This window comes from Pagrus major, chromosome 11 (genome assembly GCF_040436345.1).
Source record: "Pagrus major chromosome 11, Pma_NU_1.0".
NCBI lineage: Eukaryota > Metazoa > Chordata > Actinopteri > Spariformes > Sparidae > Pagrus > Pagrus major.
The window spans coordinates 10,467,589-10,482,794 of NC_133225.1; the positions used below are offsets into that span (position 1 = coordinate 10,467,589).

The following is a 15,206-nucleotide window of genomic DNA, read 5'->3' on the forward strand; positions in this document are numbered from 1 at the left end:
AGTCATTTTGTTCCTTCAACACTTCAATCAAACGCACACTGTCTGAACCTCCAGCAATACTTTTTTTTGTACAAAATATCTGAAACAAACAACATCTATAAAACTATTTAATTGATTAAATGTTTCTTTTGTTTTTATCCCGTTAGCTGCTCAATAATATTTTCTGTATATTTTAATAAATACAACATTGTACTTTCAAGAGCACTTCCTGGGAAATTACATGTAAAATAAAGCTGTACCATTTTATTTTCTGTCATGAAGTACTTAATCCTGTTTAAATGGACACTATGTAGTTTTGGAGAAGAATTTCAAACTGAGAATTTTAATATTAACAATATTAGTGAGGTAATAATGCAAATATTAATATTTTTTTCCCCATAACTGAATAAACAAGCTGTTTTCAGAGGAAAATAAGGTCCCCAGAACACTGTTTGAAGCTCGAAAGGGTGGCAGGGTCCGCCAAATAGAAACAAAGTAAAACAGTATGAAATTGTGTTGTCCTTTAAAATGAAGAGAGTTTATTTATTTAGTTTGTTTAGGCATGAAATAAAAATCTCTCCTGATTAAAATTTCTAAATAGTGCACCTTTAAAAGCTCTCTCCATGTTGCCAGGAATAAACTTCTGGCGGACAAATACCAGATCCTTTATTTTATTGGCCTTAAAGCCAAATGTACACTGAAACACTGAAATCAACCTTTAAATACCTACAATTTGTACATTTATTAACCTGAGAATGAAGGTTGAAATAAGAAATACTGAAAATAAGACCTCAATGAAAGCTACATTATCACATGGTATAATGACTATGTTTACAAGAAAACAACAAAATGCACAATTTACATCCCAGTTAGATAGTTTGACAGCACTAACTTTCTAAACTTCCTGAAAACAGAAGATTTTGTCCTGTAACCTCAATCAGTGAAATCCCAAAGGAAGAGGAGCTGCGCATGCGCACGGAGTCTAGCGCGTCTCCCACGTGGGTGTAGAGGTCCATCCATCCCGTCCTGACAGCCTGCAGACCTCCAACCAAAACCACCTCCAGTCCATTCATCCAGGAGCGGCAGAAGTCTTCTCGGGACTCCGGAAGGTGAGCAGCATCTCAGCGTTTCATCCCAAACAAAGGCGGAAGCTGCTGCACGTAAGTTAAGCTAACGTTACTAACTAGCTCTCTGCTAACTGTGGCACCTTTTAGCCTCTTAGCTTCAGCACAAGTAGCTCAGGGACACAAAAACATGGAAACAGACCCAACTTTGTGTTCACAAACAGCTTTGTGTCACTCTTATCTACTGCTGGAATAGACATGAAGACGCTGTATCTCCTGTCCTCCATGTTGTGAGAGTAGACAGCTTTGATATAGTCACTTCATCACAATGAGTGTTTGTAAAGTGTGTGTGTGTGTGTGTGTGTGTGTTGCAGGGCTAACAGAAAGCTCCTGACCCAACAACGTGCAGTGTGTGTGACCTGCAACATGCACACAATCAGTGAGATAATTGTCAGGGGGGCTGAGTGTGTGTTCAGAGTTTGGATGAGGTTATCTGTGATGCACATTGATTGTGAGGCATGATAACATCAGGACTGTCTTTTCCTGACAAGAGCCTAATGGTTATTTGATTTTTTGGTATTTTTGCATGCACAGAATACAGACATACACACCCATTTCTTGCAATGGTCCCTCAAATTTGGTGATCAAACACGTGCCAAGTAAAAAAATAATGGAGGCACAACATTTTAAAATGACATCGGTGCACTGAAACTGTAAACTTTAAAGGGTCACTATGTAGTTTTGGAGAAGAAATTCAAACTCAGAACTCACAAATATTTATTTTTTCCATAACTGAATAAACAAGCTGTTCTGAGAGGAAGATAAGGTCCCCAGAACACTGTTTGAAGCTCGAAAGGTGGCAGGGTCCGCCAAATATAAACAAAGTAAAACAGTATGAGCTTGTTTATTCAGTTTATTCATTCATGAAAACAAAAAAATGGAATTAAAGTTTCTTCCCCAAAACTTCCTAGTGCACCTTTTAATATTTGTAACCTACACCAAGCATCATTTATGCGTTATGATTTGTAAAACAAGCGATCAAACTAAAAAAACACATATTGGTACATGCGTACAGGTGCTGGAAATCCTTGTAAGCGCTTGAATTTTAGTGTGGTGTTTTCAAGGATTGAAAAGTGCTAGGATTTTGTATAAAGTGCTTGAAATTGTAACTAAAATAAAAAGCTTTATATCGGCTCAGCCAGGTTAAAGGATGGATGCCAAGTCTTCTTACAGACAGGTGACACATTTTGATGCATTCATTTTGTTTGTGTTTTCATTCAATACGTCTTCCCTCTGCTACCACGGAACGTAATTTTGGTTGTTTTTAGCACAATAACATCTGATTTAATGTGATGAAGTGAAATGATCATTTTGAGTGTATTTATGTTCTGTCTATAAACATGTAATTCACCAAAGCTGCTAGGATGCTTAAAATGCCTCTTGTTAATACTTGAAAAGTGCCCGAACTTGACTACGGAAAAGATTTAGGAACCCTGACAACATATACGTCAATACTGAACTCTACTGATGTTGCCTCTACATGTTTTAATGTAATGATTTTATGGTCCGAACCCACTGGGACTTTTTTGTGATGTTTGTTCCACACACTGTCATGAGTGCCCTGATATCTGATTATTGGTTTGTCTTGATCTGGAGACAAAGGTCAACCTCAGTGAGAAGTTGTCAGAGTCCTTACTTTTTTCATTGATCATCAGTATTGACCTCTGACCTCGTCTTTAGTCATCCGTTACTTCAGAATGTGCACTTAGTGTGACGGGGTAAATCAATGTCATCGATAGATGATGCCTACAATTCATCATTTTTGACCTTCTGTGATTGATTGTGTTAATGGAGCTCTCTCGGTCTTTAAACTGGATCTATTTCTCCGTCTCTCCGTCAGTCATGGCCGTGGTGAGGTTTTACAGTGATGAAGTGGTGAACGGGCGAGCCTTACAGAGGGCAGCCAAGCTCTACCCCCAGCTGTCAATCACCACTGAGCTGTGCTACAACGTGGAGCTGACAGGTGAGTGTGTAACAGCTTGATGATGATACTAATAAGTGAAGATGCAGAGGACGCAGACAGCAAAGCAAATGTGAAGAATGTGAGATGTATGAATTATGTAGCCTGAAGATTTCACACACATCTTCTGTCTTCTCCATTTATTAATGCATCCATGTTGTCATCGTTTCCTCCCGCTCTCTGCTGCAGGCTGCGACAGTCTCAATGCAGAGCAGAAGGAGGTTCTCCTCTGGTTGTTTCGGCCTCCGCTGCAGTCAGAGCCACTGTCTGAGAAACCAAACCTCACAGAGGGCAGCGGGGAGAAACTGGTGGAGATCGGACCCAGGTACTGCTGCACCCACGCTGTCTGATAAATGACCTGTATCACATGCTGTGGCTCTGATTCTGTCCCGCGCTGGGCTTTATGTTCCTCATAGATTAAGTACATTTTAAAACTGATGAACATTTCCCCACAGCTGTAGCGAACGAAAAGGCTCACTAGCGCCCCTACAGGTAGCATTTGCCTTATGATTTTTCGATTCTGTTGTGGGCCTAAAGTGTAACCAGTTATAAAAGGTTTATTATTGCTACAATTAAGTAAAATTAAAGATACGTGTCCACTAAAGGATGTTATGGATATCTTAAATGATCATTTTAATTTGTCAGGCAGACTTATGAATTCCATCAGGCAAAAAATAATCATTATTTTCAGTTCAACATCAGTGAGATGTCAAAGTCCAACACAAGTAAACATCTTCAGACTGTTTTTATTTGTTGTTGTTTTGCTCCTCAGGTTGAACTTCTCCACCGCCTGGTCCACCAACGCTGTGTCCATCTGCCAGAGTGCCGGCCTCACTAACGTCACACGGGTCGAGCTGTCTCGCAGGTTTCTAATCAAGGTTTGATTTTCACACACACACACACACACACACACACAAATATGATTTTTTCCAGAGCAAAGATTCAGGATTCACTTCATGTTCGTGCTTCTGCTGAGATCTGTCCCTGTCCCCTACAGCCAAAGAATGGAGAGAGCGTGAAGGAGCTCAATGGAGATATAAAGAAGTTGATTGAGTGTCTGTATGACAGCATGACAGAATGCATCTATCAACATCCCATCAACTCCTTCACTGTGGAGATCAAACCACAGCCGGTGTTTGAGGTGGACATCCTGGGGAAGGGTCGTCCAGCTTTGGAGACGGCAAACGATGAACTGGGTAACATTTTCTAAAGCTGCACCGCTCAGCTTCAGTCTCTCTCTTGTTACTCAGTCTGTGATCATCCTTAATGTACTGCAACCTTCCTCTCTTCTCTTTCATGCCTCTTTTCAGTCTTTCAGCTCTCTGTGAGTACACTGTGTCTGCTGCTGGAGGTAATAATGTCACATGATGCATGACATTATTACTTCGCTGATTGAAGTCACAGGACGGCAATGATGCTGCCGATTATCTTACACGTGCATGTGTGTGTTGTGTGTGTGTGTGTCTTAGTCATGTGAAAGAAAATAAGACCCAAAAACAGAGGGGAGGGCTGCCTCTAATGGAAATCTGAGGGCTAGTTGTTGAGTAGCAACAGATGGCAGAGCCGCCATTAAAATTGAGTCATTATTTTAAATAATTTAGTTTATCATTCAAGTAATTTGGTGTTGAGTTAATCCAAATTTTTATTTTTGTATTTTTTTTTAACTTTAATCCAGCCTACTCTGACTGTTTCATGATAATGTCGGTGATTAACACAATTTTGAAAAGGAAAAACAAACCAACATATTTCATATATTATTAATGATTAACCGGTCATCGATTTGGCAACAGACAACTTTTCCCTCCTCGTGTTTCCAAGTGGTATTATTGTTGACGTCACTGTTGCAAATGACAACAACACAGGCCAAAACATGAGTTTATTCAGTCATTTAGTCTGTAATAGAAATGGACAGACATAAAGATGTTTCGTTTAAAAAGCTGCAAATCGTCACAATAAGAAATTTGTACTTTCAGGCAATAATCCGTCTACATTTTATCTACTCACTAACTAATCACCTTAGCTCTAACCTCTATGCACCAAGACTACAATACTTTTCACTTTCATGTATAGACAGCTACTAGTTTTCTTCTCTTTATAGGAGCAGGTTATAAACTGACAACGTGACAGGACGTGGTGTGCTTGCTCATGCTCTGCTTATTCACCTTTCTTCATTAATATTCACAAGCTGCTCGAATAGATGAGAATAATTTCAGTGCACACTCTCCCATGCTCACCCGGTGAACTGAGGCGATAATTAAAAAGGGCCTATGTGGAATTTCTGGACACTTTTGCTGCTTAGTTACCCCTCAGGATTGATTTCGCATTTGCTATTTTGCCTCCCAACTTTAGAAAATGTGGTGTTGGAAAGGACACAGTTCTTATAGATGATGTGAGAACATGTCAAAGCCGTGTGTGCTTTAAATAATAAGTCTCTGTTAGGGCTGCACAATTATCGCAACAAGCAGGTGCACTAACAAGTTTGTACAAAACAGTAGGCCAACAGGGAAAATAAGAATTTGTGACGTAGAGATGGTCATTCCCAGTAATTGTGTATATTTGTAATCGTCCTAATCGTAATATCTGTCAGAATAATTGCAATAACATTTTTTATGAAATCGTGCAGCCCTTCTCTCTGTCAAGTGGAAATGATGAGATTTGAATTCTGCATAAACCAAAAAAGTGTCAAATAGTTTTTTGGGGGTTTCTGTTCTCTTGAAGCATGCAGAGGAGTGTGTGTTTGTTAGTCCAGTGTTAAAGGGTAACTCCGCCAATTGTACACATTAAAGTGTTTACAGGTCAAGGGGTGTGCTACTGCATATGTGAAAAAATAGTGTAGTATAGAGCCCTTTTGTGGCTGGTGGAGTTCCCCTTTCAACGCTGGCAAACGACTTTGTGGGTTGTTGCGTGCTGTGCTGTTTGAATGTGCACATGAAACAACTTTCAATCTCTGACGGTGGTTTGTTCTTGGTATCAAGATGTCATAATGTGTGTTGTTCTTAATAAAGGTCTGGCCTTTGACTCCTGGGATCTGGACTTCTACACGTCAATGTTCCAGAGGATTAAAAGGAACCCCACCAGCGTTGAGTGTTTCGACCTGGCTCAGTCCAACAGGTGGGGTCCGTCTGCAGCCAGCAGATTAGCAGGACCGCTTTGTGTTGTGTGTGTTGCTCAGCTCTGTTGTTTTTTTTGTTTCTGGGTTTTTCATTCTCTGATGTTTGCTTTGAACCCCGGCGTCCCAGCGAGCACAGTCGTCACTGGTTCTTCCGGGGCCGGATGGAGATCGAGGGGCAGGAGCAGAAGGAGACGCTCTTCAGTCTTATAATGGACACCCAGCGGCACAGCAACCAGAACAACGTCATCAAGTTCTGCGATAACAGCAGGTGGGAGTGGAAACAGCACTGTGTGTGCATGTGCGTGTGTTTGTTTCTGTTCACACTGACTCAATATGAAATGTGTGTGTGTGTGTATCTAGTGGTATCAAAGGGATGGAGCTGGAGTGTGTTTACCCAAGAGATCCATCTCAAGCCAGCTCGTATGAGACCCGACGCTCACTGAGACACGTCATCTTCACTGCAGAGACACACAATTTCCCGACAGGTCGGGACACACAAAACATCGTGTTTACTTGCAACTTAAGTGTTTTCTTTTCTGTCATGTGTCCAATTAATACTGTCTGACCTGCAGGTGTAGCTCCGTTCAGTGGTGCCACCACAGGGACAGGAGGTCGTATCCGAGATGTCCAGAGTGCTGGAAAGGGAGGCCACGTCATTGCCGGCACTGCAGGATACTGCTTCGGCAACCTGCACATACCAGGTCTGCAAGAAAACATCATGTTTCACTGTCTGATTTAGATTCAGAAAACTTTGTTGATTCCAAAAACGCCAATCCAACTCAAATACAAACAACTCCAAAACTCATAGCCAAGTTGTCTGGCAGTTACAGTGAATTCACTGGACAGAAGACCATGCTCAGATTGGCTGATAGTTCTTTCGCTTTCTGGGCCTGTTTCATCCCGAGGGAGCTCAAGTCTCTTTGTTGGGCTCCAATTATCTTAGAGCAGACTTTCACGGTAGCATTTAGGCTTTTCTTGTTCTTCACAGACAACACAGACGTCCTGTTAAACCAAAATCATTGAGACTCCACGACCATTCCTTAATTTCACATTAATGCTGTTTGACCAAGGCCACGAACATTGCCAGGGACACTACAGATCCCCATCACTGGCTGTCTGCCTTCTATCAGACTCCTTAACTTCCTGTTACCTCCCCCAAACACATACACATGCATCACACTGTCTCATACACACACACACACACACTGTACGGGTCTAGTGACGGCTGATTTTAACCTGAAAGGAAGATTTTTTTTTTTTTAATTCATGCAGATGTACAATTTGATTTGATTCAGTGTGTGACATTTATTTTTTGGTTGTTTACACTATATTTATTATATATTATTCATGTGCAGCAATTTTTTTGTCTACAGTTTATTAATACTTTGAAACAGACGAAATAGAAATGGAAAATACTTTATTACCTTTTGTGTGCAAAAAGCAGAAATTTGTCTTTGCTTGCAAAAAAAAAAGGTAGCTCAGCATACCACATTCAAAACACATTAATATAGAAACACAATGGGAGCTACCTTTTTAAAAAGAGCACCCGAGAGCAGGTACTTAATGTTATGGACTGAGTCAGAGAAAGAAAGATAGAACAATAATAAGAAAGATATTATTATTGTTCTACTGTGCACCTGTCTTGTGTGCAGTTTGAATGACAGTAAAGTTGATTTTGACCCTGAACAGATAAATGAAACAGTTCTGTAACACAGACACGCTTGTCCATGCTTGACAGCTGACTCTGTGCTTAGATTGAACTTGAATTAACAGCCAGAAACACTCCTCTCCGTTGTCCATTGCTCCAGGTTACGTTCTCCCCTGGGAGTGTTCAGGAGACGGTTGGGAGTATCCGTCCAGCTTTGCCCCTCCGCTGCAGGTGGCGATTGAGGCCAGTGACGGAGCCTCAGACTACGGCAACAAGTTTGGAGAACCTGTCCTGTCAGGTAGTGAACCCTACTGAAGCATGCCTGGATTTAGATTGATAGTTATTCTTCATACATTTATCTGCTGATTTTTTTTCTCGATTAATTGTTAAGTAGTGCAATAATACCTTTTACAATTTCCCCAAACTCACGGTGATCAACAGTCCAAACCCAAATGATCTTGAATGTACTGTCATATATGACAGAGAAAAATAACAACTCCTCACATTTAAAAGGCTGAAATCACAGAATCTTTGGCATTTCAATCAATATTTAATAATGTATATTAATAATATATATTTAATAAAATATTAAATGGATTATCAGGAAAGCTGCAGATTAATTTTCTGTTTTTCTGCGTTGCAGCTCTAATACAAAACTACTTCTTATATCCATTGATTAATTCATGAATTTATTCTTTATTAATTATTGATAAATTATATAGTGTATCAAATTTTGGGAATACTGTCAAACTATAGAACCAGAACCCGTGTGACAAGTTAAACTCTGTTTTTAATTCAGATCTTGATCATTTGTTAGAATTGATCCTCTGTCAGTCTACAGATTTATCGATACTGATATTGAATTGACTTCTGATTCCCTCCTGTAGGTTTTGCTCGTTCCTTCGGCATGCGGCTGGCTAACGGAGAGCGACGAGAATGGATCAAGCCGATCATGTTCAGCGGCGGTCTCGGTTCTATTGAAGAAATGCATGTGAAGAAAGACGAGGCAGAAGCTGGTAATGTTTTAACTGTGTGTGTGTGAAATGTGTTTAATGAGTGCAGAGGCTATATTTAAACACATCGATCAGTGACTCACATTGTCTCTCTGCTGTGCTTGTTGATCAGGAATGGAAGTGGTGAAGATCGGAGGGCCGGTGTACAGAATCGGTGTGGGAGGAGGAGCGGCCTCCTCTGTAGAGGTACTTTCACAACAATAAATTGACCAGCAGCAACCTCCACTGGTGCAGAGGCTTTCCTGTACTTAATAAATTTTTGGCTCACAGGTGCAGGGGGACAACTCCAGTGACAGGGATTTGGGCGCAGTGCAGAGGGGAGACGCTGAGATGGAGCAGAAGATGAATCGCGCTCTCAGGGCGTGTCTGGAGAGAAGCAGCGGGAACCCAATCCGCAGTATACATGATCAGGGGGCGGGAGGAAACGGTACGAGACAAACACACAGGATTTATGTGAAGCTTGTATGATGAGACAAAAGTTAACATATTGGATCATAATGTCATTTTCAGGGAATGTGCTGAAGGAGCTCAGTGAGCCAGCAGGAGCCGTAATCTACTGCAGTAGATTCAAGGTAATCAGCACACACAAACACACGCTCAGCTCATTCTCTGTTTATATCACTCTTGTACAACTTTCACACTGGACAAAAAAACCCACTAACACCCGATCAGCTGTGAGGGAAACATGACACCCGGGCGGACACGTTTATGTACACTCCTTTTCTGGATATTGGTGTGTAAATTGTTTTTTCATCCATCTCCTTCAGTCAGCTTTGAGTTGAAAGACAGACTGAAGTACAAAATATGAAGAAGTATTGGTCACTGGCCTACATGTCAGCACCAGATCCTTGCCAGCCGCCTGATCCTCCCTACGCATTTGTGCAACTCTCAACAGAAACAGGATGTCTCACTCCTTTGGTATTTCCATCATCAGCTCTGGAAAAGACAGTATATCCAATTCAGAATGTTATTGATTAATTTTTTAAACTACTTCTAGATGTAGTCCTGACGTCAAACTTGACGCAGGTAGAAAAAAAACACAAAGGCAAACTCGTCTCCTTGCAATTTGAGTGTGTAAAAACAGGACATGCACACTTATTTCATTGAAAAGGTAGTATGATTGTTTTCTTCTTGTCTTTGTTTTATAGAAAGGTGACCCCACACTGAGTGTGCTGGAGCTGTGGGGAGCAGAGTATCAGGAGAGCAACGCCCTGCTGCTCCATCCATCAGACAGGAGCTTCCTGGAGATGGTGTGTCAGAGGGAGAAATGCCCTGTCGACTTTGTGGGAAACATCACAGGAGACGGCAAGGCACGTTTCAGACTCGATCAAGTTGATGAATGCACATCCACTGTAAAAATCAATCTGCACAAAGTCAAGTACCCCAATTAAACAGACTCCAGATCAGCATCATTGTGTGTTTTTCAATCTCCTGCAGATTGTGCTGGTGGATGATGAGGGAGGCAGCGGTGATGAAGCAGACAGGGGGCGTTGTCCCGTCGACCTGCAGCTGGAGTGGGTTCTGGGGAAGATGCCGCAGAAGGAGTTTAAGATGGAGCGTTTGGCCACGACCCATCAGCCACTGGCTCTTCCTCCCGGGCTGACAGTCAAAGATGCACTAGACAGAGTTTTACGTCTTCCTGCTGTGGCGTCCAAACGCTACCTGACCAACAAGGTGTGTGTGACATCCCTGTCTTACACTGTCTTTGGATGTACATATATGTAGACACTTTGTGACTCCCAGTGTCTTCACTCCCTCCCCCTCTGTCAGGTGGACCGGTCTGTGACTGGGCTGGTTGCCCAGCAACAATGCGTCGGCCCTCTTCACACCCCATTGGCCGACGTGGCTGTTGTTGCTCTGTCACCGTTCAGCCTGGAGGGAGCAGCCACCGCCATCGGAGAGCAGCCAATTAAAGGCCTGGTCTGTCCTGCAGCCGGGGCTCGCATGGCTGTTGGAGAGGCTCTGACCAATCTGGTGTTTGCCAGAGTCACAGCTCTGAAGGTGAGCGGATTATGGAGAGTGTGAGGAAGATCACACATTTAAAGCAAAATACACGATGGTCCTTTTCAGTGGAGAGAGCTGACTTTTGTCCCTACTGAATAAAATGAATCTGTACATTAAATCTTCTTCAGGTTACAATTATTACAATTTAAGATAAATGTCCAGGATGTCGGTTAATCTTGTGGTTGTGTGTCTCAGGATGTGAAGTGTAGTGGTAACTGGATGTGGGCCGCCAAGCTGCCCGGTGAGGGAGCCTGTCTGTGGGACGCCTGCAAAGCCATGTGTGAGGTCATGGGCCAGCTGGGAGTGGCCATCGATGGTGGCAAGGACTCCCTGAGTATGGCTGCGAGAGTGGGCAAAGAGACGGTCAAAGCTCCAGGTACTGTCATTGGGTGTGTGTGTGTGTGTGTGTGTTTGTGTCTGTCTGTCCTTAAAGGTGTGTTTGTGTATCTGTCTTTGCCAAATGCGACTTTTCTGCTGCTGCAGGTGCTCTGGTTATTTCGGCATACGCAGTTTGTCCTGACATCACAGCCACAGTGACGCCCGATCTCGAGGATCCAGATGGCAAAGGTACACTCAAACACACACAAACACACATACACACACTTCAACTACGGTGCAGGTGATGCAGGTGTATATCTTGGTATGGAAATTGACGTTATCATGGCATTTACATTTCCTTATCTATGGTATTAAATTCTGCTATATTCTCAGTTGTGATGGCAGAAATGGGAATCTTGAATAAAAATATCCTCATCTCACCCAGACTGCTCACACCTTTCTCTCTCTAACACAAACACAAACACAAACACACACACACACACGCTCCTCAGTAACAGCCTCTGACCTTTTGTCCTCTGTCTGCAGGCGTGTTGTTGTGGGTTCCTCTCAGTCCAGGTCGTCATCGCCTGGGAGGCTCGGCCCTGGCTCAGTGCTACAGCCAGCTGGGAGACTGCTCTCCTGACCTGAACCAGCCGGAGTTATTGACTGCCTGCTTCGACACCACACAGACCCTTATACACGGTCAGCTTATACTTTAAGGAGGGAGCCTTAACTGTGATCCCTTGAGCAAAGTTTACTTTAGCTTCATTTTCATACTGAATTGATTCTGTAGTTAGGAGGCTACAGCTTTGTACTGTGATACAGAGCCACCTAGTGGTTTTACAGTGTACTGTAAGGTAACAAAAGGCAGCAGGACCTGGTGGATAATAAATCTTTTTTATATATATATACTTTATTACTTCCTGAATAATAATGAAATAAATGAAAATGGCACAGCAACCTTTTTAAAGTAGGTTGTAAGTAAGGAAAAAAATGTCTGGTTGTTCTATAACACAGTGTAGATTAAAAAAAATCAAAAAAAATCTGTCTGCTTCTCAAGGAAAACAGAAAACATGAAAGCAGTCCAGGCACTCCAAATTGAGAAAGTGTAAGCCTGTTATTATTGTGGCTTAATCATTCAAAAAAGGCAAATCATTAAAGAAAACATATTTCAGCCTCTAGGTCTAGGTTGCACACAGGTGCAGCCAATGGCAAGTAATTGCTTGACCAAGATAAGAACATGGTTAAACTAAAAAAAAAAAAAGAAATAACGACATGAGATCACATAGAAATCTTACCATGTACTCAACATGCAGAAAATAGACAACCATATATGTATATATTTGTAGACTTAAAGACTCTCTCCTTTCAGATCGTCTGCTGAGTGCAGGACATGACATCAGCGACGGAGGCCTCATTTCCTGCTTGCTGGAGATGGCGTTTGCAGGAAATCGTGGGATTGATGTTGAGTTGACCTCACAAGGAACAGGAGGTAAGTGAGCTGAGCTGTGTCCCTTGGTTTGGTTTCTGTACTGTGATTCACACGTACAGGCTGCAAACCGTGTGTCTCTAATGACGAACTCACGCAGTGTTCTTGCTGTGTCTCAGTCACGGAGCTGCTGTTCAGCGAGGAGCTGGGTTTGGTTCTGGAGGTTTCACAGCTCCACGTGGAAACGGTGTGTCAGAGATACAGCGACGCAGGCGTGCAGTGCCATCGTGTCGGCAAGACCTGCGGCTTCGGACCAGAGGCTGTGGTGAGACATCACCCTCAACATTTACCTCGGGTGTTTTCACATCATCTGTGATGAACTTTGTTTTCTACTTGACACACTTGTCGTTCAGGTCAGCATACGTGTGGATGGACAGGAAGTGCTGAAAGAGCTGCTGCCGAACCTCAGAGCATTATGGGAGGACACCAGTTTCCAGCTCGAACGCCTCCAGGCCAATGAGATCTGTGTTAAACAGGAAGAGGAGGGGCTTGCCAAGAGGACACAGCCGTACTTCAAACTGACCTTTGACCCCTCTGAGATGCCCAGCTTCAGCCAGCCGAGTAAGACCGAACGTAGAAAGATTTAGTGTATTCCCAAGGCTGCAGTTCTGTCTTTCGTTCTTTCTTACATTTTTTACATTTTGCAAATTTTCCAGACATACCACTAAGTCTGACCAACATAAAAGAAAACTGTAGTATTCAGTGCAGCGATGTGAAAATCTTCATCTTTGCGTGATATTTTTATTTTAATGTGTCTGACATGTTTCATTCTTTCAGCTGCGGTTCAGCCTCGCGTAGCTGTGGTCAGGGAGGAGGGCAGTAATGGAGACAGGGAGATGTCTGTGTCTCTGTACATGGCTGGCTTTGAGGTAAGCTTTATTAATCTGGATATATGTTGACCTGAGCTGTATAGCTGGTGTGCGTGACTCCTGTCTATATTTGTGTGTAGGTGTGGGATGTCACCATGCAGGACCTGTGCTCCGGCTCTGTGACTCTGGAGTCTTTCAAAGCAGTCGTGTTTGTCGGTGGTTTCAGCTACGCAGACGTCCTCGGATCAGCTAAAGGCAAATAATCAACTAACACACAGTCAGACTGCTTTGATATACAAATGATTCTTGTGTAACATTATTCATCCTTCATAACAGGTTGGGCTGCTACTGTTGCATATAACCCTAAGGCCAAGGCTGAGTTTGATCGCTTCCGGCAGCGGGACAACACACTGAGTCTGGGTGTGTGTAATGGCTGCCAGCTGCTCGCCCTGCTGGGCTGGGTGGGAGAGGGCGTGGCTGGAGCAGGTAAGAGGAGAAGGGGTAGAAAGCTATGGAAATGTTGCCTAAAAGGGACAGTTCACCCAAAATTAAAAGTTTTGGAGATTTCGGCCGTAGTGATGATTCTGTAATCTAATTTTGATTTTGGGGTGAACTGTCCCTTTTAATAGTAATGATAAATAGTCCTGAAGTTGTGAATTGAAATTATAAGTTCTGTAGCTAAATGCTTTCCATTTCTACCCCAGACACTGATGTGGTGCTGACCCATAATAAGTCTGGCAGGTTCGAGTCTCGGTTCGTCAGCGTTGGCATCCAGGAGTCTCAGTCCGTCTGGCTCAGAGGCATGGGGGGCTCAGCTCTGGGAGTCTGGGTTGCACATGGAGAAGGTAAAGCATTGTAAACATGAAGATCTCAAAGACACCTGAGTGGCTGTTAAGGACGGGAGTCCAGTATTGAATCATTATTGAGCAGAAAAAAGTTGCTCAGTGTGAAACTTTTGAACTTGCACAACACTGACATGTTCTGCTGACTCACAAGTCACAGGTCAGCATGTTCTGTAATCAGCAGCTGCGTTTAATATTGTTTTTTTCCCATGACCGCTTTTCCTTCACAGGTCTGATGCAATTCCGTAGCTCCCAGGCCCAGGACCAGATTATTTCTGGTGGGCTGGCCCCTCTACGTTACCTCGACGACCAGGGTCACCCCACCGAAGAGTACCCTCAGAACCCTAACGGCTCCCCGCGGGGCATCGCGGGGCTCTGCTCCAGGGACGGGAGACACCTGGCCATGATGCCCCACCCAGAGCGCTGCACCCTGGGCTGGCAGTGGCCCTGGGCCCCGAGGGACTTCAGACCGTCTCTCACACCTTCACCGTGGCTGCGCATGTTCAGGAACGCAGCTGCCTGGTGCAGCAACACACAGTGATAATACTATTTACGTTTCTGGTGCTGTCAAAGCAGTATTATTGTCTTTGTTGGGTCGTGTGTGAACTGAAACTGTAAGGCCTGATTATGTGAATCAGTCATGTAATTTCATCTATTTTCTTCCTGTGGTACTTGGATGTGGTCTTTTTGCATTATGACTAATACCCGCTGTAATTCTTCCACTACTGTTGATTCTTGTTGACTGTTTACATTTTATAGGTTTCATTCTGGCAATCACTTTATATTTTACAACACTGTTCTGTAGCACTCTGGTCTGCTGACATTATCAGTGTTGTTCTGCTGAAACTTTGAAAATGAAATTTGAAAATAAATAAATGAATAAAACAAAGAAGCGGATGTGTGTGAAA

The 15,206-nt window shown here is 43.0% G+C and overlaps 1 protein-coding gene across 2 annotated transcripts; it reads left to right on the plus strand.

Moving 5' to 3' along the window:
* The first annotated feature begins 971 nt into the window (after positions 1–971).
* pfas (phosphoribosylformylglycinamidine synthase) lies at positions 972–15,190 on the plus strand. 2 transcript variants are annotated; one of them, XM_073476330.1, is made up of 28 exons: positions 972–1,139; positions 2,944–3,066; positions 3,253–3,388; positions 3,836–3,941; positions 4,061–4,259; positions 6,069–6,174; positions 6,303–6,443; positions 6,536–6,660; positions 6,748–6,876; positions 7,984–8,121; positions 8,711–8,839; positions 8,949–9,022; positions 9,107–9,263; positions 9,347–9,408; positions 9,985–10,146; positions 10,274–10,510; positions 10,607–10,837; positions 11,036–11,216; positions 11,324–11,407; positions 11,705–11,860; positions 12,531–12,650; positions 12,767–12,912; positions 13,001–13,208; positions 13,425–13,516; positions 13,597–13,711; positions 13,793–13,942; positions 14,161–14,301; positions 14,529–15,190. In XM_073476330.1, exons 2-28 carry the CDS (start codon positions 2,946–2,948, stop codon positions 14,837–14,839), a joined length of 3,957 nt encoding a protein of 1,318 aa, XP_073332431.1. In that variant the 5' UTR covers positions 972–1,139; positions 2,944–2,945; the 3' UTR covers positions 14,840–15,190. The 2 variants fall into 2 exon arrangements, with proteins under 2 accessions (XP_073332431.1, XP_073332432.1); XM_073476331.1 differs by having other exon boundaries at positions 972–1,088.
* The last annotated feature ends 16 nt before the right edge of the window (positions 15,191–15,206 follow it).